General features: G+C 34.8%; 2 protein-coding genes across 5 annotated transcripts; one reads left to right on the top strand and one right to left on the bottom strand.

The window, feature by feature from the left end:
* The first annotated feature begins 987 nt into the window (after nucleotides 1-987).
* Nucleotides 988-23,544, top strand: LOC114316597 (uncharacterized). Of its 4 annotated transcripts, none has more exons than XM_028263291.2 (7): nucleotides 988-1,454; nucleotides 3,766-4,001; nucleotides 5,752-6,433; nucleotides 8,832-9,198; nucleotides 15,021-15,115; nucleotides 16,466-16,660; nucleotides 17,250-18,165. In XM_028263291.2, exons 1-7 carry the CDS (start codon nucleotides 1,269-1,271, stop codon nucleotides 17,880-17,882), a joined length of 2,394 nt encoding a protein of 797 aa, XP_028119092.2. In that variant the 5' UTR covers nucleotides 988-1,268; the 3' UTR covers nucleotides 17,883-18,165. The 4 variants fall into 4 exon arrangements, with proteins under 4 accessions (XP_028119092.2, XP_028119095.2, XP_028119093.2 ...); XM_028263294.2 differs by lacking the exon at nucleotides 17,250-18,165 and adding an exon at nucleotides 22,933-23,544 and having other exon boundaries at nucleotides 999-1,454; XM_028263292.2 differs by lacking the exon at nucleotides 16,466-16,660 and having other exon boundaries at nucleotides 999-1,454.
* LOC145814831 (pentatricopeptide repeat-containing protein At5g16860-like) lies at nucleotides 17,640-20,344 on the bottom strand. Its single transcript, XM_082911815.1, has one exon. The coding sequence runs from the start codon at nucleotides 20,143-20,145 to the stop codon at nucleotides 18,190-18,192; it is 1,956 nt and encodes a 651-aa protein (XP_082767941.1). The 5' UTR covers nucleotides 20,146-20,344; the 3' UTR covers nucleotides 17,640-18,189.
* Nucleotides 23,545-24,590: the final 1,046 nt, after the last annotated feature.

Here is a 24,590-nt window from a genome sequence, read left to right as displayed (position 1 = left end):
TCAAACTTGTCCCTCACGTATCTTCTCTGTCAAGAATCCAAAAATCCTAAAACCAAAATAAAAAACCCTTCAACAAATAATCAAAAATATAGTATTATTGAAGATTTTGATTGGATTCAATAAAGAATGCATATGACAATTCTCATTCGGAACAATAGAGCAATGAAAATGTTATTTTTTTTTTGTTGTTTTCGTATTCGTTTTCGTTTATGAGTGGTAAATCGTTGTTCGATTTAACCAGAGGTGAATGATATATCATTGTTCGACAAATTACATATGTTCAACAGACTATAATTGAACAACTTATATCTGTTCAACAGACTACAATCGAACAAATTACATCTGTTTAACAGAGTACAATCGAACAACTTATATATGTCCAACAGACTACAATCGAACAAGTGGAATTTGTTCGGATTACTACGGTCAAACTTTTTCATTTAATTCAACTTTGTACTGCCGAACAATTATAAATTTTATTTATTTATTTATTATTTTTCAGAACTGTGTTAAGCAATACCACCGACGACGTTTTGATGAGTATTTTCAGCAATGGTGTTCACCGGTGTGAATAGAGAATGGAGGGAGAGATGAATATCGTGGGCGCGGGGTGTGTGAGGATAAAGATGAAACTTTGTGCGTATATTATTGTGGGTGGATGTGTGAGTAAGAATAAATATATAAATTTGTAGTGTCTGATGAAAAAAATATTTAATTTTATAAATTATTTTTGATGTGACTACAGAAATAGTTTGTCTTCAGAGAGAAAGTGCTGTGTAAATGGAGCCTCCCGTGATATGTGTGCAAGCACCAAGGATCCTCTAGAGTGAAATTTTCCTAAAGTTTCCTAGAGTGCTATATTGTGTGGTTGAGATTTACTGACAAGTCACATCAGAAAAATTGATGTGACTTGCCAGTAAATCTCAACCACACAATGTAACACTCTAGGAAACTTTAGAAAAAAATTACTCTGGAGGATCCTTGCTCGTGTGCAAGTGTAATTTACCCTATTTATTCTATTTCTTTCCTCTTGTTAAAAAAGAAAAAGAAAGAAGAAGAAAAGAAAGAAAAAGGAAAGAATATTCTTGTTCTTGGGTCTTCTCGTATTCATTCTCCCTCTGTTTCTACCATCAGAATTCAGAAACATCGTATCGGCTTTGATGCGAATTTGAAATGCAAAAATCATAATTAGGGTAGATATAGATATAGATATAGTGATATTCATTCATTCATTCGTATTCATTCATTTTAGAATTTGAGGCGATTCGATGTTCGTGTTTACACTGGTTGTGGGGTTCATAATTGGGGCTCTGACGATTATAGCCGTTGAAGCATTGGTAGTGGTTGTTGTGTTGGGCCGATTAAATAAACGAGTCAAGAATGAAGAATCAAAGGCCGTATCACACTCTCCTCAAGGACTCTCTGAACCCCACTCTTCTTATTACAAAAAGCAGGTTCACTTTTCTTCTTCTTGTGATCTGCTATTTGAATTTATTACAATTTCTGAGTCGGTTAAGATTTATTTATTCATTTTTTGAAGATGGGTGAGGGGTTAGCGAGAGTGCAGTCAGAAATTCAGAAAACAGTTTTGGAATTTGGGTATTGCTTGCTTACAAGTTAGTTCTATGGAAATGAAATGGACACATGTTGTCTTTTTATAGATTATAGAATTTTTGGCACTACAACATACATACATCAGCAAGGATGAGAACATTTTCAGTTTGTCACAATTAATATTACTGTGATGAACTGAAACACTAACATAATGAAATTTCACCAATAATGGTATATGCATACTGATGTAACTTATCTTAGTTTGGCTATATTCTATGCCAAGTGTCACAGAATGGCTTTGTTTCGGGCTTGTCAATTTCAGTGTTATATTTCAACTTATTTCTTTTTTTGGTGAGAATCATCAAATTCAATTTGTGAATAATCTTATGTGATATATAGGCTGTGGCAGAGTTCAAATTTTGCTCAATTGGTAATAGGTGAGGTGGCAGAGACAAACCTACCCTTCCCCTCTTCTCATGTGGGTTTCTCATATCCTTTGGCCTTTGATTTAATATCAAAACCTAAAATTTGGCTCCTGTCTAGACTTGTAGAACTTAAGTTTTCAGAAAATTCTGCTAGCTGAAAGTTCGAAACCCAAGCCTGTTTTGCCTCCACAACTGTCCAACATCACTAGTTGTTCTTGTTGAATTATTGAGTCTTCTGACTCTTCTCAAAGGAAATAATAGCCAGCATGAAATAGAAATTAACTTGGGTTAATTTTTTTGAATATTGATTCAGTTTTTGGTTAGTAAATTAAACTTACCTAATCTTATAAAGCATAATACTCATTGTACTTATTAATTTTTCAAAATATATATATATATATATATATATATATTCGTTGTATGTATTAGTAATGGTTGATATGTTATGATGCACATAGTAGCAGTGTTATTAAAGGCGCGCCTAGGCGTGCACCTAGGCTCAAGGTCCATCCAGGCCCAAGGTTCGCACCTTGTAGTGTTCCAGGCTAGGCGATTTCGATAAGGCTCACCTCGGCGTGTGCCTAGGCCCAAGTCCCGTCCAGACTCAAGGTTTGCGCCTTGTTGTGTTCCAGGCTAGGCTACTGTGATAAGGCATTTGACTGGCCCAAGGCTTGCGTCTTGAGGGCTTTTTTTTATTGTTGCTTTGGTTTTGTTTAAAATCTGACCATTGATTTAATATGGTGCAGCTACAGAAGATTCTTACTTTTATTACAGATGCCAATACGTTGGGCATTCAACCCCAAATCAATGATGGAAGAAAAATTAACCCTAATTCCTAATCTCCAAAAAACACTAAATATTTAACATTTCATTTTGTTTATGTTGAACCCTAAATTATTTAATTATATTAAATTATATATATTTTTTCCGTACAAGGTGCGTCTCACATCAGTGAAGCCTACGCCTCACCTTGCGCTTTGAGCCTAGGCCCTAGGAGGCCTTGGTGCCTTGGTGCGCTTGTCACCTTTAATAACACTGCATAGTAGTGTAAAAGAAAATTTCATGCAAGTATATGTTTTAACTAGGGTAAGCAGCCTTCTCAAGATAATTTGATCCACAATTTTTGTACGTAATCTTCAATAATATATGAATTAATTGCAAATCTAATATTGACATGTTAGTTTACCTTATAACATTAGTATACATTATGTCAATATTAGATTTCCAAATCTTCATTTTTATGTAATAATTAAAACTTTCTTCCTTATTTTTGACAAAAGTTGAAATCTTAGAATTACAATTTTTTGGTAGTATTGATTTAACTATTGGATGCTAAATTCATATATCAATTGGCATGCCAAAAGAAAAACAAATTATGATCCCCTTGAAAATCATAAAATTGGTTGCTGATACTTTCACATAATGGCATGAAGTATCCGTATCACAATTACTTTGAATACCATTTTAAGCTTAAAAAAAGAAAAAGAAAAAGATTTTTGATGTACGGACCAGTTAGAAGCTAGTCAATTTTTGTTTGCAGTTACTGCTACTTAGTGGTATTTAAATTTTCTTCATGCTTTTTCATGCTATTCATAGAACATTTTTACTTTTTTTGTTTATGTTCTTTTCTTTTTATTTTAATATTATTTTGGAAGCAGTATGCCTATGTTCATGCTTGCATGCTAGTGAAATAAAAGCTGTGATGTAAAAATTGCTCAACTTTCTTTCCTATACTTCAATTGCCAAGCTATTCTTTTCATGGACTAATTCCCTTGGTGTGTCTCAGGGTGTAGTTTGGGTTTTAGAACCAGAAAAGGTTCCAAAGTCAGGGCTTGTAGACAAAGCACCAAGAGAGAAAAAGCGGAAGAAAGAGATCTTCGAGGTTTCCCCTGTCCAAAAATATGCAAAAGTCAAGGGTCAGTCACTCATTCTAACAAATTCAGATGGTTCTCACACAGAAATTCAGCTCAAGGGTTGCACAATAGCAGCTGTTTCTGCTACAACCTTGTTTTCAAAAAAATGGTGAGGTCCCGAGCAAGTAGTCTGAAACCACTACCACAGTTATATTATTTTGGTTTCTCTTTTGAAGTTTCTTTGGGATCATGTGATGCAACTTTAACCTTAAGTTCAAATCTACTGGAACATAGGTGTTTCAGTCTTTAAACCTCAAAATCAGATTTGTTTTGCCATCCCTCTTGTACCAAAAGACCATACTATACAATCGCTAAGCCCCTTTTCCTTCAAACCTTCTTACACACTTGACTAACTCAAAACAACCTAAAATGGCAAAAGCACTATTGTTAGGTACTATTTCAGCGCCTCGAATAGTCCAAAATCCTCCCATTCTCTTTATCAAAGTAAGCCCAAACCCTTTATTCCCTGAATACACCATTATCCATAAAACCCCCATTTTTTTTTACCAATCTTTCTGCTTCATAACCCAGCTTCAATTAGACCTAAATAGAGCTTTTTGCAGCTTAAGTACATTAATTTTGGGCTCATGCAGTTGTCCTACTTCACCCTAGGTGTGATTGCCTGAGTTTTCGCCCTTCTTTATCCTATTCCACTTCATTCTCTTATTTTCTCTGTCCAACAAAATCATGCATCAAACTAAACTAGTTGAGGCTTTGATACCAACTGACTTAGCTGGAGGCAAGAATAGAAAGAAGACACCGTCTTCAATATGGGGAAATCCCTCTTTTATTTGGAAGGCTGTCTTCCATTCATTGCCAAGCCTAATCCGAATTTTGTGATATTTGCTCTACTTGCTTTGGAAACATTTTTGAACTGCTGGGCATATCAACGTGTCATCCAGCTATGAGATTGGAAACTGCACTTGATTGTTTTTGTGTCAGTGTGGTATGCTTATGGACATACATTTGCTAACATTCATTCTCCTTTGGCGTTAATAAGGTTGGAATTAGACAAGAACTCTTTCGTCAATTGATCCCTTTTGAATCAACTATTCCACCATAAGTTCTCTTTATATAATTCATAAAATGTTAAAAAAGTAATAGCCTTCTGAAATTTTCTAACCACTCCAGTAACATTTATGGGCCCAAATTTAACTCTTACAGTTTCCAAATTATTAAAAATAAGAAAGAAAACCTTAAACACTTGGGTGCCGTTTGGTAAAGTTTACAACTTACTGTTTTTTGTTTATAGAAAATATTAAACATGTTTATATTTAATTTTGACATGTTTGGTTCACAAATGTTTTGAACACATGAAAAGGGTGGTCCACAGGTGGTGGTCGTGGTGGTTGGAAGAGGTGTGAGAAAGAGGAAGAAATTAAAAAAAAAAAAAAAAAAGGTTAAACAAGTGAAACCAACTTTTTTGTGGTTAAAAAAATTGAGTAAATTTTATAAACTATTTACAATTGTTTGAAAAATAAAACAGATACCAAACTAGTTTTATTTACAATTTTCAAAAATTTTGTAAATTGAAATGGAAATCTGTAAACATAAACATTACCAAATAGGCCCTTAAAAATATAATGGAGTTACAAAAAAAAGAAAAAGAAAAGACAAACATTGTGGTCGGTCATGTGACATTTACTGCATGCAGCTCAATGCCTTGTGTTTGTAAAGAATGTGGAAGACAGTTAATTTTGTTCTACTGCTCCCAGTTACTGTCATAGGGTTAAAGGCACCTATGAAGAATTTTGCCTTTCTTCCTGCCCTGAATAATTATATTGCTGTTCTAAAAAAAAAAAGAAGAGAAGAGTTTTTGTGGTTCTAAATATTTTATTTTATTTTTTTAAATATTGCAGGGCCAAAAAATATCCAATTAAAGTGGAGAGCAAGACAGTTTTATACAGTGGAAATAAAACTGTTTACATATATCTTGAGACATCTTGGGAGAAGGAGTCATGGTGTAAAGCCCTCCGTCTTGCTTCCTCTAATGACAAAGGAAAACTTAAGTGGTTTTCAAAGTTGAATGTAGAGTTTCAGAGTTATCTGACTACCTTAAATACAGGATATCCTTCATTTATGAAACCCTCTGTGGGTATCAATGCTGAGCCTATAGACAGGCCAATTAAGGTTGATGGTTCTTCATCGAAGGTTCGCCACTTTCTGAAAAAACTTGCAAAGAAGGCGTCTAAGAGTGGTGTAGAAAATAAATCGACGTCAGGCCTTGAAGAGAGAAAGATCTGTGAGAAATCTTATTCATTCCAAGATTCAGTTTCGGGCACTGGTGTGGTAAAGACTACTCCTATAGGCAAGACAACTAACCTTTCTGTGGAGGACAAAACGATTCCATCATCATCATCAACCTTAGCTCACACAGGCTCAAGCGCCAGAAGTCATATCTCTGTGTTCTCTGATGTAGATTCCGATGACAAGATTGGTAGTGATGAAGGAACACTTTGTTGGAATTTGTTAATATCACGTTTGTTTTTTGATGCCAAAAGCAATACAGATATAAAAAACTTTATGCAAGCGAGGATTCAGGTTCGTAATGTTTCATGACTTCCTATTATAAGATTTAATTTTATGTATCTATAAGGCATGGTTGCTTGTTGTGTATTGCGATGGGTGAAACCTGCTTTGGTTTCTTACTTCTGCAATAGTTAACCCCACACATTTTTGTTGTTTTCATGCATGCATCTCTTGTTGGAAAATCCAAGTGGATAATTTTCACATTTAAGCCATAATGCTAGGATTGTCCCCATTCAGCCTGCTTAATTTGGGCTTTTAGTGTAATATTTGAAGATGTATATAAGATGTGAAGACTTGTATGCTCTAGTCCTTGTTAACAAAGAGCTTTGATATCTGAGACCAATGTATATATTTGGTTTGAGTGTTAAAGTTGTACTTTCTATATGTATAAATTAGTACTTTTGTAGGAAGAGCCTGGGTTGGCAATGTAACTAGAAGTATTGAAGTTTCATGTAATTAATTTATGCACATGCTCTAAATGGATGTATGTGGATAGAAGAGGTGGTGAAAGGCAAAGTTTCAATGTAACACCATAAGCTTCCTTTAGTTTTTGCAACCTAAACATTGATCCCTACCTACTAAATAACTCTTATTCATATTCACCTTTAGTCCTGATGTCACAACCTCAAACCACCCCAAACTTGAATCGGGGAGTGACCGGTGAGTAGTCATAGACTGCCAAAGGTCTAACTAAACAAAACTAGTAGTACTTCTATTAATGATTTTGAAGCTAATGAGTTACCGTTTTTGTTATATATTTTTGATGATGTGTCTTTGAGAGGGCTTGTGTGTGATAAAAGAGTGGTCCATTCATTCCTTAGGTGTTTTTCTTGCAAGTCTTTTTTGTAAGATTGTTGATGATCCAGATGTTTCACCTTTTCATGCTTGCAAAATGATTTGAAATGCATATGTGCCTCTCAAGGTTAAACTGTTTGTTAATGTAATATTAGTGTGCCATATCTAGCTGTCCAGCTGTCCCATTAATGATAATGTTTTTGCTTTCGGTGTTAGTTAGTTAGTATCCTATGTGTACCACCTTTTCTCTCTATAAATGAGAGTGTTGTAAATCACTGAAATATCAATCAATTGAATACATACAATTCTCTCTGTATTTCTCTCTTTATACATTGAATTTAACACTATTTGCATGGTATATGGCTCATAAAAAGCTCAAAGCTAATAATATGATTCAAAAGAGGAGACCTAGTTGTATATTGTTGCCTTAATGGTGTTATTATGGCCTTGTTTGGCAAAGGCTATTTTTTCTTGCTTTTTGGGCTAAAATTCACAAAAAAGACAAAATAGGTCACATCAAACCCATAATCATTTCACTTTTTTTTTCACAAACATCATATCAAACTACAAAAAAATCTAACTATCTTCCTAAACACAAATATTTTAGCCTACTAAAATAGCCAAAAACTAAAATAGCCTACTAAAATAGCAACTTTCCAAATACCCACTATGTGTTGAGTGGATTTGGAGAGTATGAACCGTTTGTTTATAAATTGTCCAGTGGCTTTGTTTTTGTGGCATAACTTTAATCATCTTGCTGGTGTCGATTGGGTCAGGGGTTTTTGCTCCAATTTGAAGGCCTAAGCTCTGTGAAATTGTGTGAACTGAATAATTTTTTAGGTGTTTTGGTCGGAGTGCAATGCAGGAATATTTGATGACTTGAGGGGGTTATGGGATAGAGTGTGTTATTTATCTTCTTGGGTGTTTGCATCTCCTGCTTTTAAGGAGATTCCATTGTTTTTTATTTGTACAGATTGGAGGGTACTGCATGATATGTAATTTTAGGTTGGTTCTTGTTGGTGGACCTCTGGTTCTCCCTTTATTGTAACTTTTTGGTTGGGAAAGGGGGATTGCCATCGTAAGAGAACATAAAAATGCGAGTTTCTAGTAATAGTAGGGATGAAAAAGAGGAAAAAAGAGAATACCAATGCCAATCTATATAAAAGAAGTTACGTACTGTAACAAAGAAAGGGAATAAGTGACGTAAACATGCTTGTTTTATCCTCTTTTCTCTATATTTTCTCCTTTTCTACTTTCTCGGAGTCTTTTATAAAAAAAAAGTTTTTTCACAAAAAGACCCAAATTGAACATATCCGTTTCCTAGGAAATGATGTTTTGGCTGTTTTGTTTTGGTAGAAATTTAATGAAATTTTGTTCCTGACCTTATTTGTGGGAAAGTGTGATGAATAAAAAGTTGGCCTACAGTGCCTAAATTTTGATTATACAGGATTGAAATAGTATATAGTTATTTTGTAATTTTATAAAACTATTTTTGTTGGTAGATAAACTACATAATTGGGCATACTTAATGATTTGTTGAATGTGATATATGGGCATGCTTTTGTGTTTTTGGAATGCATTTATTACCCTGACTCTGATTTTTCTTGTGTAATAGAGAACACTGTCCAATATGAGGATCCCCAGTTACATGGGTGACCTTACCTGCACTGGCATAGATCTTGGGAGTCTCCCTCCATATATCAATTGCATGAGGGTTCTTCCCTCAGACATGAATGAAGTATGGGCCTTGGAAATTGATATTCGATATTCTGGTGGTGTGGTGATAAATATTGAAACAAGGCTTGAAGTTCAGGAACTAGGTTCCGAGGAAGGCATGATGGATACAAACTTAGAATCAAGCTCTGTGGGGGAGGTCACATCAGATCTTCTAGAAGGTTTTGAGTACTTTGGAAAGCAATTGGAGCTTTCTGAAGGTACACTTGATGCAACTGAGCAAAAGGATGAACCAGATTTAAAACGAGGTATGTGCTCAAACCTTCTTTTCTGGATCTTGTCTGTGCATATAACATGCAATTTGAGCATGCTTGCAGAATGCAACTATAGATGAAATTGTTGAGATTGCTGCGTGGTAGTGCTGATTATATTTGTTAAGTACTTAATGCTATGATGCATGGACACGGACACGGACATGGACACGGGACATGACGTGGACATGCGGACACACAAATTTTCAAAAAATGGGAGACACAACACATTGGGGACACGCTTAATATATATAATTTTATTTATTTATTATATGTAAAATTAAAAAATATAAATATTATTTATTTATTTATTTTAATACCAAATATCATTCACAAATTAAAACTTTCCTATAAATAAAAATAATTTATTTAAGCAAATAATAATACCCAAAAAATCGAAAAAAGGAAAAGAGGGGGAAAAAAAAGGTTTTTGTTCAAATATATATATTAGTATATAAAATATGGGACACTCCAGAGACAGAAAAAAAAAAAAAAATAGAATAGAATAGAGATAGCGAGACAGTCAAACGCTAGGGGGGAGAGAGAGAGAGAGAGAGAGGGACAGAAGAAAGAAGAAAGAAGAAGAAAAATGAAGAAAGAAGAAGAAAAATGAAGAAAAAAAAGAAGAAAAGAAGAAGAAGATCGAAGAACAAATTTGAAGAAATGAACATATCTGATCTAGGGCTTCAATTCAATAGGTTCTTCTTCACCCTCTCTCTCTCTCTCTCTTCAACAGGTTAGGGTTTCTTTCCCTCTCTGTCCATAACGTGTCCAAGAGAGTGTCCCAAGCGTGTCCGGTTGGAAAAATTCAAAAAAAAAGAAGGGACACCTTAGGTAGAGTGTTGGACACGTGTCCACCGCATGTCCAACGCGTGTCCGTGTCTGACACCCATACGTTGCCTCCGGAGAGGTGTCCGTGCTTCATAGACTTAATGCAACCCAAGAGTTGTACCATAAAAAGAAAGTAGTACTCATACAGCTATATAGCTGAACACACATATGTATTAGCAAAGAGTGCAACTTTGTACTGCCGTATAAAATGCTTCCAATTTTGGTTTTCTAAATTCTCTGATATGTCCACATTCTTGTCACATGATTTAGAAATATTTGATCACAACTAAAAACTGCAATCATGGTGGTTGGGAGCATTAGAAGTTAGAACTTCTTCAATGATTTTGAAGGCTTGTCCCTCTTCTCTAGAAAAGGTGTTTTTATTATATTATATTATATATATATATTTAAAATCTTTTCATGTGGGGGGGGGGGGGGGGGGGGCAGCACACTTGAGGAGATGCATGTTGAATTCGTAACGGCTTTTGCTGGAAGACCACCTAAGGCTAGTAACGTGTTCATTGTTGCCATGTCAACATAATTCTAGGCCTTGTTCTCTTCATCCTGGGAGCACATGAATCTAGTTATGTTACTGTAGCCATCAGATCAGATTGTCCTCATTTGGTAAGAGGAATTTTGATGCAGAGATTGTTAGTAACAAAGTCAGAAAAGCTGGATTTTGGAATGGAGTGTGTTTAGGGCATCATATAATGAAGTTTAGAGTTAATTTGAGTCTTTTTATTTTTTAATTTTTTTTTATTGATTACGTTTTCGAGCTGTTTGTGTGACGTAATTTCTGTTTTCCTTGGTTTAGTAGTGAGGGATATTTAGGTAATTTTTAGATTTGCTGGATTGGTTGTAGTTTGAATCCACGGGTTGTAATACGGGTCTGTTGTGATATTTTATGTGGCCCTACCTTAGAGGGTGATCCCTAATGAAGTTTATGTGGAATTCTCACAATTTCTTCTATTCTAGGAGTTCTCCTTATGCAAACATTGTTCTTGGGTTACTGTTTGTAGCAATAGAAGACTCCCAGTTTCAACCCCAAACCCTTTTTAATAAGAATCAACCCTGAGCCCTTCCCCAAATCTTCTGCCTTTAATTCCACACCATAATTGATAATGCTTTGAAATAGCTACTATTTCGAAATTTTCAGCACATAATTTCTGAAGTCTAGCAAGCTGTCTAGATACCAAATATAATTCATTCCCTTTTTTGCACAAACCTTACTACTCTCTGATGCACAATATAAGAAGGTCAAGGAAAGTTAAATTCAAAGAAGCGATGATATTTGGACATTGGCATGCTGTCAAAGAGAAACTAATTAGAATCTTATATAATTATTTTTTGGAAAATTTGGCTATAAACCCCTTTTATGTTCTTTTTATTGTTAAAAGGATTAAGAAAAAAATTATACTTTTAAAACCCCCTCATAATTATAAAATTTTGTATAAAGGACAAAATTTATTATTTAAATATTTTATTAGACTATTATACCCTCAACTAAATCTTCCCTAATCACTATCTCAATCTCTCAAGACTCCATGGCTAGGGTTTCAAGATCTGGTATCAAAACCAACGCCGATGACCTCGCATGCCTCTCCGCCACCCCGTTGCCTTCGCCTTCCACCTTCCACGGCATCTACTTCGTAGTCGACGAAAACCGCCGCCGCCGCCACAGATGGCCACCTCTAACCACTCAGCGACTTGCTCTGCTCCGCTTTAGATCGGAGTTCGATCTCCTTCTTCGGTTGATTTCTTCGCTACTCAATCACCGCCGTTGCCATTTGATCAAATATCCTCACCTGAGATCCATGAGTTGGTTGATTCGCTGAGCCACCGCGATGACCTTGCAGGCCGAATTGAAGAGTAGATACCAGATTATTTTGATATCATTTTTGGAAAGAGCTATTGTGATCCCAACCACATTTTCCTTCATAAACAGTGCTATTGGTGCCATGTATAGCAGAAGGTTCATAGAATTCAAGAGATTTTCAAGATGATATTGATGATGATGAATGATTATATGAGTTGTGTGAGTTCTGATCTGTTTGAGGTGGAGGACATTGATGTGATTAGGGTTGGAGCGTAAATGCATATCAATTGGCTTTTATTATTATTATTATTTTTAGATCTAAAAGTAAAATTTGACATTCATTTATGTATTTTATTTTTTTATAACAGTAAAATTTTACTCTGATTAAAAACATGTTGATTTGCCTAACAATATAAAATTTTACTTCGAATCATTGTAAACTTTACTCTGAATTAGAGTAAAGTTTACTATGATTCAAAGTAAAATTTTACTCTGATTAAAAACATGTTGATTTGCTTAATGATATAAAATTTTACTTTGAAACACACTGTGAGGATGGCTTAATAGGAGAGCTGATAGATATGAGGGTAATATAGTAAAAGAAAAAAGTTTTAAAATATTAGGGGGTTTTGAAAGTACCTATATAATTCTTGTTCTTTTGAAAGACAAATTAGACAGTGAGGGGTCTATCACCAATTCCCTCTTATTTTTTTAGTATTATAGTAGTCTTATTTTATGATTTTTTTTTTAATGTTTTCTAGGAATTTTAGGTCAGGTATATTGGTAATTTTCATATTTGTTGACATGGGCTATAGAGGTTGCCCATAGGTTGTCTTATTGGTCAAGTTATTTAATTGATTTTTATTTATGTTTCTTATTTGGTCTTGAATTGGTTTTGGAAGTCAAAGGAGTTTTATTTGTTTCGTTTTTTTGTTCTAGTTGGTTTAGGAAGTCTCCTAGTTCTATATAAACCCAAGTAACGCTTATAATTTAATAGAGTTGGTATTTTATAGAATTTTAAGAGTTTTAAAGCCTCTTTTGGGTTTGGTGATGCAACCATAACCCTAGAATTTTCTAGATCTATTTTCTTATTTTCTTTTCTTTTCTTTTCTTTTCTTTCTTTCTTGAATGTCAGCACTTTCACAAGTACTGTTCACAGCACCCTAAAACCTCCCTTAAACAGTGTCAAATCAGCCCCCAAAGCCCATTGTTGTGGCATTCTTTAATCATCCTACATCACCTTCCTTGTAGCCTATATAATCCAGAAGCTAACAACCTTTTATTGCTGTAAACCTCCACAAGCCTGAACATAGACGGCTTAATCTTAGTTTTCCTAAGCTGTCTTGCACAAAAATAAGGACAGGTTTTGTTAAGATTGTGAGATGCTAGAAAAAACTTCACCTTCACAATTTTTATTATTAACTCAGACAATTTTTGTGAGCTGCATGGGTTGACAGTTTAGTTTGATGAATCCTGCTCAAAGCTTTTAGATATCAAACATGATTTAGGGTTTGATTCTTAGGTGAAAACACTGCATGGACTTGCCCTAGGAGGACATTGATTTTGTGAGTGTAGGCATGTGCCCATACCTAATACGTGCATTGCACATCATCTCTGTGTAAGAATATCTAAAGAGCGTGGTGCTATGTGTCAGCCTTGTGAGCCAGTAAGGACTCTCCATGTGATCCCCTCTGGGGCTGAGGTGGTCGGTAGGGGATGTGTATGTATTCTTTGCTGTGTTGTACATAAATAATTTTCTGTTCTTTGTGGAGACTTTTTGTTGAGGAAGAAGGGTGGGAGCCCACTCTGGTTGCTGGATAGGTTCCTTAGATGGGTGAGGTTCATTCAGGAACTAGATAGGTTTGCTTCCTCAAGTTTCTATTTTTTTGGGGGTTCAGATTATCGTCTAAAGGATTAGGGGTGTTCACCTGTTTGAAAGCCATGTTTTGGCTGGATTATGGCCATGCCTATGTAGGCCAAGAGTATATAACTTGGGATGTTGCAGCCTAAATTTGATACATAGTGGGTGAGGTTTTGAAAAGCTTGTATTTTAGATGGAGAAGAGGTGGAAATAACTTAATGCAAGAAATGGTGGTTTACCCGAATGAGTTTTTTCTCTTTCAAAGCCTCTGTCTATATTTTGTGACACATAAATCAAATCCTATAAATGAAGAAGAACAGCCATTTTGACAGATTAGCATTATCTAAATGGGTCTAGACCAAAGAAAACAATCCTACACTCTTCCTCTATTATGGATATGCATATTTTGTGTACCACTTTGGGTAATGAAAATCACCATCATGTTTCATATACTCCATGTATTTTTGCTGCTTCATGGTTCTAGTGCCATTTCCCCCTGGACTTAGTTATGATGAAATCACAACAAAAAATTTTTCATCTCTGAGATGAGGCCATTGGATTTGCCTGAATGTAGAAGGGTCGAGCCATGGTGGAGAGCTCAATCTGCATAGGTACGAGCACGTCTTGCCTGAGAAACTCGAAGCAAATGTGATGTGGTAGAGGATAGGGAGTTGAGGAGAGAGATAATGTAACCTCATGTCCATGGAATCAATAGGGAGAAAGTATGGAAGATTAGCCTCTCCTAGTTGTCAGAGAGGATGAACCAGAGAAATAATTGAAGAAAAAGGGAAATAGAGAGAGAGAGAGAATCTGATAGAGAGTGGTGGGGGAATATCCTCTTGGTGGATTTTGTTATGAGCAAGAAATAGGTGTATATATAGACATGGTCACATGTGGAACCCATACACATGTGAGGGGCAGCTAATAAGAAAAGGGCACGTGTCTCTATGAGAGGGGGACACATGTCGTTGACGTTTTTCCAATTCTCTCAACAGGATAATTCCCTACATAGCTAGAAGGGAATGCTCATGGGCACAGCCAGGGCCCTGCGACAAAAACCCTTAACTAGTACTCCCTTGTGACCCAACAAACCATAATCTCCACGGAGTCCCCTAGGAGATGTGTGGCGTGCGGCTACCCTCTGCAAGGTTGGCACTTAGATTTACCCTTCTAAAGTACCTGTGATATATATAATTTGTGCGTCTTCACTGGATGTTTGGAACTAGATGCCTTGTTTCGTTTTAAGTTGATTCAAGGAAAAAAAAAAAAAAACTCTTGATAAGTGTTGCTATGATTTCAATTTGTTTGCAGATGGGATGCAAAGATGTAAGAGCACAAATAGAGGATCATCTTCTACGTCCAGATGGAAATCTATTCTAAATTCTATTGCCAAACAGGTTTCACAGGTTTGTAAAGATATATCCCCTTTTATATGTGTATTCTGTTGCATATGCTGTTTGGTATTTGTTAAAAAGCTTTCATGTAATTTTAATTATGTAGTTAGAAAACATGCTTGAAGAAGAAAAATCAATATGACGCATTTACAATGCATGTGGTAAGCTAGATCAATGCACTTTAGATTTGAAGATTTATTTTTTTCCAAAAAGACCAATATTTAGATTCTTCTTTTTTCATGTGGTGATAAACACAATCTCTAGTGGAGAAATGTATTAGTCATTGTCTTGAAAAGGTACTTTAAAAGAACACGAAACTGCCTTTAAATTGAAGGCTATGTTTAACATGGCCTTTGTAAGTTTGAACTTGGAACCTAAAGGCATCATATTTAATCTCATATGATGCGAGTGCATTGGAATTTTTGTTGTTGTTGTTGCTAAAATACCAATATTTAACTTTTTCCTTGGGGAGGATTGATGTTAAAGAGGGGGGAGGACTTGAAAATGGAGTTGAGGAATGTCTCTTTTTACATGGAATTCAGTCCTGCTCACTTTCACAAGAAATTGGATTCAGTCATTCCCCAAATGTAACAGTCATGCATGGGGAATGCATTACTAATTTCTTTAATTGGACTACGTTTTAGTACTCTACACTTTGGAGACTTGACTAGCACATAATGCACACATGAAGCGATATAGCTTCTAATACTTGACTAGCATATCCCAATTGACTTGTACATTTGTGCATGTGATTGAATCCCATTTTCTGGAAAAGTAGCGTGATTGAATAGCAGTTTAAAAAAAAACACATTACTGAATTCCATTTTCAAGCCTTCCCCTTTCCTAAATATTATATTCTTTTCCCATTCGAGTCATTTTGTTGAAAAGGTTCTATAGAATTGAATGACAGTTGGAAACTCTCTTTATTTCCTTTTCCATGTGTAAGGAAGGTTAGACAGCTATTCTTTTTTCATTCGTATAAAATTTTACCGAACTATGCTTCTTTAGTTGAATTTGAAATCTGAATGCATTTTTTGGATGAACGCAGTAGTTATTTTGGTTTTATTGTATTCTAGTTAGTTATGGATGCAGCAGATGACGTCTCCTCAAAAGTAGAGCTGTCTAAAATGAAATAACAATATGGAGACTTGAAACGGACTTTTTATTCTTACTGTTTCGACATTATTTATCATTTTAATTTGATGTTATGTGTGGACATTCATTCCCTGTCAGGTTGAATTTGCATGTAAGTAAAGACAAATTCTCTTGGTACTTGCACTTTAATTGACATTAATTCTTCTTCTTCTTCTTCTTCTTCTTCTTCTTCTTTTTTTTTTTTTTAAAAAATTTTTTTTATTAAAGGTGCCTCTCTCATTGTCAATAAGGGTGGCATCCCTTAAAGGAACTTTACGGCTGCATATAAAACCTCCTCCTTCTGATCAACTATGGTTTGGGTTCTCATCAATGCCTGATATTGATTTCAACTTGGAGTCTTCTGTTGGAGATCATAAGATTAACAGTGGACATATTGCTTTGTTTCTGGTCAATCGGTTCAAGGTGAGATTATGTGTCCTTGTAGCATTCATATTTCTCCAAGCATGTTTAGTTTATTATATTTATGGGTGTTTTAAGTCATTGGTTCAGTGGTATTTACAAAGGGGGCCACAGGTTTAGTGGTTCGAGGTTGTAGGTTCGAACTTGAAGGTCTGTACCCAATTTATCCCTTCCAAATCCCAATTTAATGGGACTAAACTGGGCATACTTCATTTACAAAGTCAACCTAAACTTTAGAAATGATCTGGGTTTTATGGTGAAATTCTGAAGAAGGTTCTCTCTTGGGTATGAACATAATGAATATATAATTATACACCAAAATAGAATGTATATAATGGTGCAGTGTTTTGACACTGTGCAAAGCATAAATGTACAAATTCTGAGTACTGCTAGGGTGTGTTTGTGTAACCATGCATGCCTATGCCATGCTTGTCTGTCAGATGTGGGTTTGATGTAGAAGAATCTGTGTTACTTTCTTTTGGATATTTTAAATTAATACATTCTTTTGCTGGGAATCAAGTAAAACATTGAACAAAACATATAAAAATTGCTCAGCAGCTACGGCTGATGGTTATTAGTTTCATCTGTACAGACAGCCATTCGGGAAGCTCTAGTACTTCCAAATTGTGAAAGCATATGCATTCCATGGATGTTAGCAGAAAAGGATGATTGGGTCCCACGGAATGTTGCTCCATTCCTATGGGTAAAGCAAGAAGCTGTTGTCGATCATCCCCCTGTTGCTGTGGCTGTTGCACGTGAAATTCCCAGCTCCCAACCTGCTGAAGCAACTCCCATACCCGATGCTACTAGGGAAACCACCAGTGATATCCCAAAAGTCAAGCATGATAAAAGAGAGAATGTTGATTGTTTTCAGCCATCAGTCAGTGAATCCTCTGTTGCACGTGCCAGTCTTTCAGATCCAGCTAATCAGTCTACTTGGAGCATCAAGTCTCAGCAAGAATTGAGTGTCCCTTTGTTAAATGAACTACAATCAACTTGTGTGGGTAGTGAAGAGGAGAACCCAGGGTATCAATCACCATCTCAGTCATTGACAAGGGAGCAGATTCAAGCCATGGAAGGAGATGATGCCAGGCTAAAGAGATCGGGAACAAGAAGAGCAAAGATGCTTGGTTTGGGGAAGAAGATGGGGGAGAAGCTTGAAGAGAAGAGGCGTCACATTGAAGAAAAGGGAAGACACATTGTTGAGAGGATGAGGGGACCTTAAAGATCAGCTTTTTTTGGGAGTATTCATTCATTGATGACGTGTGTAGAATAATATGAAGCCTGAGTGCATTTGCAGGGTTTACGATGTAATTTTCGAGGGTCCTGAAAAATTCCCTCTATGTAAGGTTGTTGCACAGATCTGTCAGGAGTTGAGCCTGTAAATGATTCCAGTCAACTAATGTAGTATTCATTCATAGTACAGAGTCAACTAGAAACTTATTTTCCATCTGCCTGTTCAAAATCACTTCCAATATTGCAAGAATTAGTTCTCTGTTTCTGCAAAATATAGCTCCCTGCTACTTCTAGAACTAGAAACTTAGAGCATGTAACTGCTTTATCTTTGCATAGATATCAGATGATCGATGGTGGGAGCGATCCCCAGCTGTAAAAACATGCAAGGAGCCATTGATCTCAATCTGGCTCCGACCAGGTTCTTTCACTGATCTTCCTTCTCCTTGATCATCTTTGTCAATTAAACGTCGAACAATAGCTGCCTCCTTCCACTTTCCCACAGATGTGTAGAAATTAGATATGGCTACATAATTGCTGTTGCTTCCACTTCCATTGTTCAAATCTAACAGCTTCTTTGCTGCAAACTCTCCTATCTCAATGTTGTGATGCTTCCTACACGCACTTAGCAGCGGTGCCCAAACTTGATCCTGCACTTGCACTGGCATTTCTTGGATTGATTTCAGAGCCAAGTCTAGGTAACCAGCTCGGCCTAGAAGATCCACAATGCACCAATAATGTTCGATGCTGGGTTCTACTTTGAGATTCCGCTTCATGCTTTTGAAATACTCTAGTCCGTCTTCCACCAGTCCTGAATGACTGCAAGCCATTAATATGCTCGTGTATACAACAGCATCAGGTTCAATTCCTTCCTCGGATTGCATCTTATGAAAAAGGCTCAGAGCCTCTTCTCCCATTCCATGGATGGCATAACCATTTATCATTGAACTCCAAGCTGCCAAGTCTTTCTTGGACACCCTCTCAAACACTTGTTTTGCCTTCTCTACGTTTCCACATTTGCAGTACATCTGTATTAATGACGCTAGAACGTGTAAATTTGATGCTAAACAACCACCGGAGTGCTGCTGATGCTGCAAAATGTACTCTTCAATCTCAACTCCCATACTTGGTGACCCTAAATCAGCACAAGCTGAAAGTACAGTAGCTATGGTGATTTCATTAGGTCTGGTGCTTGTCCTCAACAATTCCTTGAAGAGATTCACTGCTTCTTCAGGATTACCAAAATGGGTATACCCGCTAATCATTGACGTCCAAAGGAACACACTTTTTTCCCGAACCCTATCAAATACATTTCGAGCAGACACAAGGTCACTACATTTTGCATACATGCTGACCAGCAAGTTGTCGATTGGATGATTGTGATCATCATGAACAATATCACAACCGCACCCACTCTTGAGCACGAGAGAGTGGACAGAGGAAGCTAACTGCAGGTCCCCTGCTTGCGCACAGCCAGAAATGATATTTACAAGAGCAATACAGTCCGGTTTTACACTTTGTCTTCGCATTTGGTTAAAAATATGGAATGCTGGAGCAACATAGCCAGCGGTTGTGTATCCGCCAAGTAGTGTCGTCCAAGAGACAATCGATCTCTCACTCTCAAATGAAGAATAAAAAATGCGTTGAGCGTCATCAAGTTGACCGAAACGGACATACATACTCATAACAGAATTAGAAATGGGTAACTCAGAATGGAGGAGTCCAAGTTTGATAATGTAACAGTGAAGTGACAAGCCTTGTCCGAGTCCAAGCCCTAGTCCACTGGAGAGAATGGTAAGGAATGTGGCCGAGGTCGGCTCCAAACCAAGAAACAGCATGTTTTTGAAGAGGGAAAAAGTGTGGTTGATGTGGGGATGGAGGGAGTAGGCGGAGATGATGGAGTTCCAGGAGACGAGGTTTCGGTGGGGCATTTCGTCGAACACTCGGCGGGAAGAAGGCAAGTCGGAGCATTTAGAGTACATATCGATGAGAGAGGTCTGGACGAAGACGTCGGAGTGAAGGCCGCCGCCGATGAGAAAGGTGAGAGAATGGAGGATGGTGCCGTCTCGGATGGAACGGAGGTTGGAACAAGCCTTCAACACCAGTGGGAAGGTGAAATTGTTGCCGAAGTAGGCATTGGAGGAGTGACGAAGCATTGAAGAGTAGATTTGCAGAGTCTCTGTGAAGAAGCCATCTTCGTTGGATTTTCGCAGCTTCAGGTTCCATAGGTAGATCATGCTTCTTTTCACCTTCATTCAATTCAATTCAATTCAATTCATGCCATTGCCATGATGCTTTTACTTTTGTTTTTCCATACCAATATGCATTTTCGATCAATTTTACTCCCTCCTCATCAGTAACGGTTTATAATTACATCAATGATACACATTATTTTACCTTTAAATATTTTAAAAATAATTTTCAATTTAAATTTGCTATCCGTTTAAATTTGATAATCATAAGGAAAAAACACAAAGAGTAGAAAATATAAGGGAGGAAAAAAATTATTTATGGATGCGGCAGGAGGCCTAATCACTCAGTCTTTGGGCAGTTTACTGGTAATGTCAATTTATTATTGTCAGCAAGTGATCATTTCTAAAAAAATTTTAAAAAAAAAATATTTAAAAATATTTACTAAAAATAAAAAAAAAATCGAAAAACTGTTTGGTTCCAGTTTTTAGAAAACAGTTTTCAGAAAATTTTATTTTTTCATTTTTCGTATTTTAATGTTTTCAATGAATTTTTTTAATAATTTAAGTAGTTTTTTTTTTTTTTTTAAATTTTAGACACTCCTAATATAAATACACTTAAATAGTATAATATTTGTGAAAAAAATCTTTAAAAAATACACTAAATATAAAAAAATATAAAAATTAAGTACATTTTTCGTATTTTGTGTATTTATTTATTTTTTAAAATATTTTTTCACAAATATTTTACTATTTAGATCCATCTAAGTAAGATGCATCAAAAAAAAGTAAAAAAATTACTTAAAATTTAAAAAATATTCACTAAAAACAAAAAAATACGAAAAACAAAACTCAATTTTCAGAAAACTGAAACTAAACACACTGAGTAGAACTCCAATATAAGTTTTAATGATGTAACAAAGTCAAAAAAAGAAGAAAAAAATACAAAAACACAAATCAAAATATCACATCACATGGTGAGACCTATCATTAAATCTCTCTCTAAAGCTCTTTTTTTAGAACTCCTAAACATTTTCCTTTATAATTAAATAAGAATTACTTACCTAGTATTAAAATTTCTTTTTATTTTTTAAATTCTCTCTAAAATATCAATTACTTACACCCTTAAATATATACTAAAATAATTTAATTTAATTTAATTTAAATATTTAATAATCATTTTCATACAAATATATAACAATAAGAATTTTATCATAATCACATTTGTGTATATATAAAAACATTCAGTGGTGTTACATGCACTAATTAGTGTACACATTAGTATATCAACTAGTGTTATATCATTATTATTGACCTGACTTATTATACAAATTATAAATATTCAAAACTTCTAAAATTATGCCACATCATCTGTTAATACATTAATTGGTACATATAGTATTATTAAAAAGCATTCTAGTTTATTGCTCATTAAAAGAATCATTAGTTGTTCATTAATCTTTTCCAAAATAGTTAATTTTTTTTAGAGTAATTCTTTTCAAATTAATCATCAACTAACCGATCACTTTCATGTTATATTTATCTCTCTCTCTCTCATCTATTTTTAATAATTAATCAATTATTTCACTTACACATCAATAGATTTAGAATGTAAATCTACCAAGTAAATTTATATATCATTTTTTTATATTATTTATACCTCATATATTTAAGCTTAATCTATTTTTTTGGTCATCATAGGTACATTGAATTCTTTTATCTTTTAAAATTGTTATTTTAACAGAATTTTTATTCAAAATTTTTTACTAGAATAATACGGTGATTCTATCTGTATAATTATATTATAATGAATAGTTGTTTTAAAATTATAAATTTTAATGTAACCACATTATTTAATATACACATTTTGATATATAATACACATTTCAAAATAAAGTGTGCATTATAAAAATAAAAAATGATATATAAGTTTATTTTTTAGACTTAGTGATGTGTAAGTGAGATAATTAGTTAATGATTAGACAATATATGAAAGAATGTTATTTTAGATATTCTAATTGATTGTCACATCATTAAATTTAAAAAGAGAATTTAATTTTTAAGCTTAAATAGTAATGTCCTATAAAAAATCCTAATTAGTTAGGCTATGTTTGGCATGTGATTTTGGGGTTATTTTAGCTATAAAAATGCAAAATAGACAAAAAAATCAATAAAACAAAATATCATATCCAAATCATAATCATTTTATTTTTTCTCTCACAAAAATTAAAAAATTATTCCAAATGAAACTTTTTAATTTCAAACTAAAATAATCAAAAAATTTAAATGAAGGCTTAATCTTCTTACTGTATATGGAGAAACAGGTTGTCATGTGGGGGATGTGCCATGATTAATTGCACATAATTCCAGAAACATCTTAAACGTACACTTAGAACGTGATAATCTCACGAGCTAGTGTATATCGAGTAGTTTTTAACAGCTCGATATCTACCCAAATTTCCAGTAGCCAAACAAGTAACAGCAAATTCAAGTGTCCACAGCGCCCCCACCCCCCCCAACACACACACACTCTCTTATATTTTTCATCCATGCATTCTAGGTGAGTCTCCAAATCCAAATTCGAGGAATCTCTTTCTTCTCTGTCTCTCACATATATATAGTCTATACTTCACACAAGAACAAAGGGCAACAACACACACACACATATATATATATCGGGTCCATGGCGAAATCCTATAGCCTAGATGTTATTGTTTCCATATTGCTATTCTATCATTCCACTACTTCATGTATGTAATGTATATTCATTCTACCTAGTACTACTACTACTACTACTACTACTTAATTAAATGTATGCTTATATATAATTTGTATGTATGAACTATGTTGCAGATTCAAAAGGCATTGGAGGAGGATATATAGATCCAGAAACAGATGGAGTTATTAGAAGGTGTTGGGCAAGCGATATTCGGATATATCAATGGCAATCTGGGTATACAGCTCTTAACATACCTCAATATACAGTCCAAATAGTGAATGAGGCATGGGGTGGTGGTGATGTGTTTGATGTTCACATTTCATGTGCTGAATTTGCATCCTTCAGTCTAGTGAATCCAATGGTGTTCCGTCGTATCGGATTCACTCATGATTGCCTTCTTTTAAATGGCGGCATACTTCTTCTTGGTGAAGTCATTACTTTCCAGTATGCCAATATTCTTCCCTACACTTTCAATGTTGTACGACTTAGATGCTAAAATTCACACACAACTTCATGAATTTGTGTGTCTTAGAAATCTTGAAGATTCGTTTGTTAGCATTATTGATCACTTTTTATATTCCAAGTGCAATAAATAGTGTGTGGATGGATCGAGTATGAACTTTCTTTGCAGTTGTTATCTGGCTCATTTATGCAATGTTTTCAGCTTGTCGATGAATACTTGATGATTTAAGAATTGAATTTTAAAAAGGAGAGAGAAGATAAAATATCCTCCTGCTATTTAATAATTCGTGTTCTGTTCTATTATTTTTCTTTTCTTTTCTTTTCTTTTCTATTCTATTTTATTATTTTTTGGGTTAAAATGTTACCTTTTCTTGAATTTAGCGTTTGATAATATGATTTCATACTTAAAATTGAATTGATTAAATGATAATCAATTAAATCTGTTTAATAACCACAATTGATACTGCTTACAAATTTTAGTGTCTTTTAAAATATAAGTTAAAATTTAGGGCAAATTATGTAAATAGTTGATGTAGTTTACACGTTGTATCATTTTGGTCCCTCTAATTTCAATTTACTCGATTTGGATCTTAAATTTTGAATTCTGTATCATTTTGGTCCAATTAAAAATAGAAGTTAAGAAATTGGACGGAAAATTTGCACATGGATAACATGTGTAGAGTTTTTAAGGGCAAAAAAGTCAATTTGCTCTCACTATCAATTAACTTAGGGAGCTTCTAGGGAGCTTCTATTTACACATACCCATTCCCCTCTTTACACATCTTTTTTAATAAATAATTAGTTCGGAAGTAGATTTATGAAAATAAGCAATTGGTTCGGAAGTAGCTTTCTGAAAATAAACAATTGGTTCGGAAGTAGACTTCTGAATTTTTATTATTTTTTCGATATTCAACTTCCGAATGTGTTTATTTGATGTCTATAATAATAATTTCACTTGAAAAAAAATTTATAATAAAAATAATTTTTATGAAGTGTGTGCAAAGAGGGGAAGGTGGATGTGTAAATAGAAGCTCCCGAGCTTCTATTTACACACACCAAATACCCTCTTTGCACACATTTAATGATATTTAATCTTATTACAATTTTATCCCTAAATGAAATTACTATTTTAGACATCTACCCAATTCAAAAGTCTCAATGCACACATCCATTACGTTGAAGCTCCAAGTTTAGCACTCATTCATTAAGCTAAAGTCAGTCATCCATCACGTTGGACTCACCTTCACAGAGCATCACTTATTCTTCATTCATCATTGTTCTTGAGGATTTGCCTTCTGAAAATCAACAAATAAGTGTTTATGAGAAACAT

The sequence above is a fragment of the Camellia sinensis genome, unplaced genomic scaffold (genome assembly GCF_055761805.1).
Source record: "Camellia sinensis isolate YWXY unplaced genomic scaffold, ASM5576180v1 Unanchor13, whole genome shotgun sequence".
Classification (NCBI taxonomy): Eukaryota; Viridiplantae; Streptophyta; class Magnoliopsida; order Ericales; family Theaceae; genus Camellia; species Camellia sinensis.
This window is presented reverse-complemented; position numbering and strand designations above follow the sequence as displayed.

Coding starts and splice junctions, on each gene's coding strand:
- LOC114316597 (XM_028263291.2), top strand. CDS start 1,269: ATGTTCGTGTTTACACTGGTTGTGGGGTTCATAATTGGGGCTCTGACG. Junction 4,002..5,751: donor ACCTTGTTTTCAAAAAAATG/GTGAGGTCCCGA, acceptor TAAATATTGCAG/GGCCAAAAAATATCCAATTA. Junction 6,434..8,831: donor TTATGCAAGCGAGGATTCAG/GTTCGTAATGTT, acceptor CTTGTGTAATAG/AGAACACTGTCCAATATGAG.
- LOC145814831 (XM_082911815.1), bottom strand. CDS start 20,145: ATGAAGGTGAAAAGAAGCATGATCTACCTATGGAACCTGAAGCTGCGA.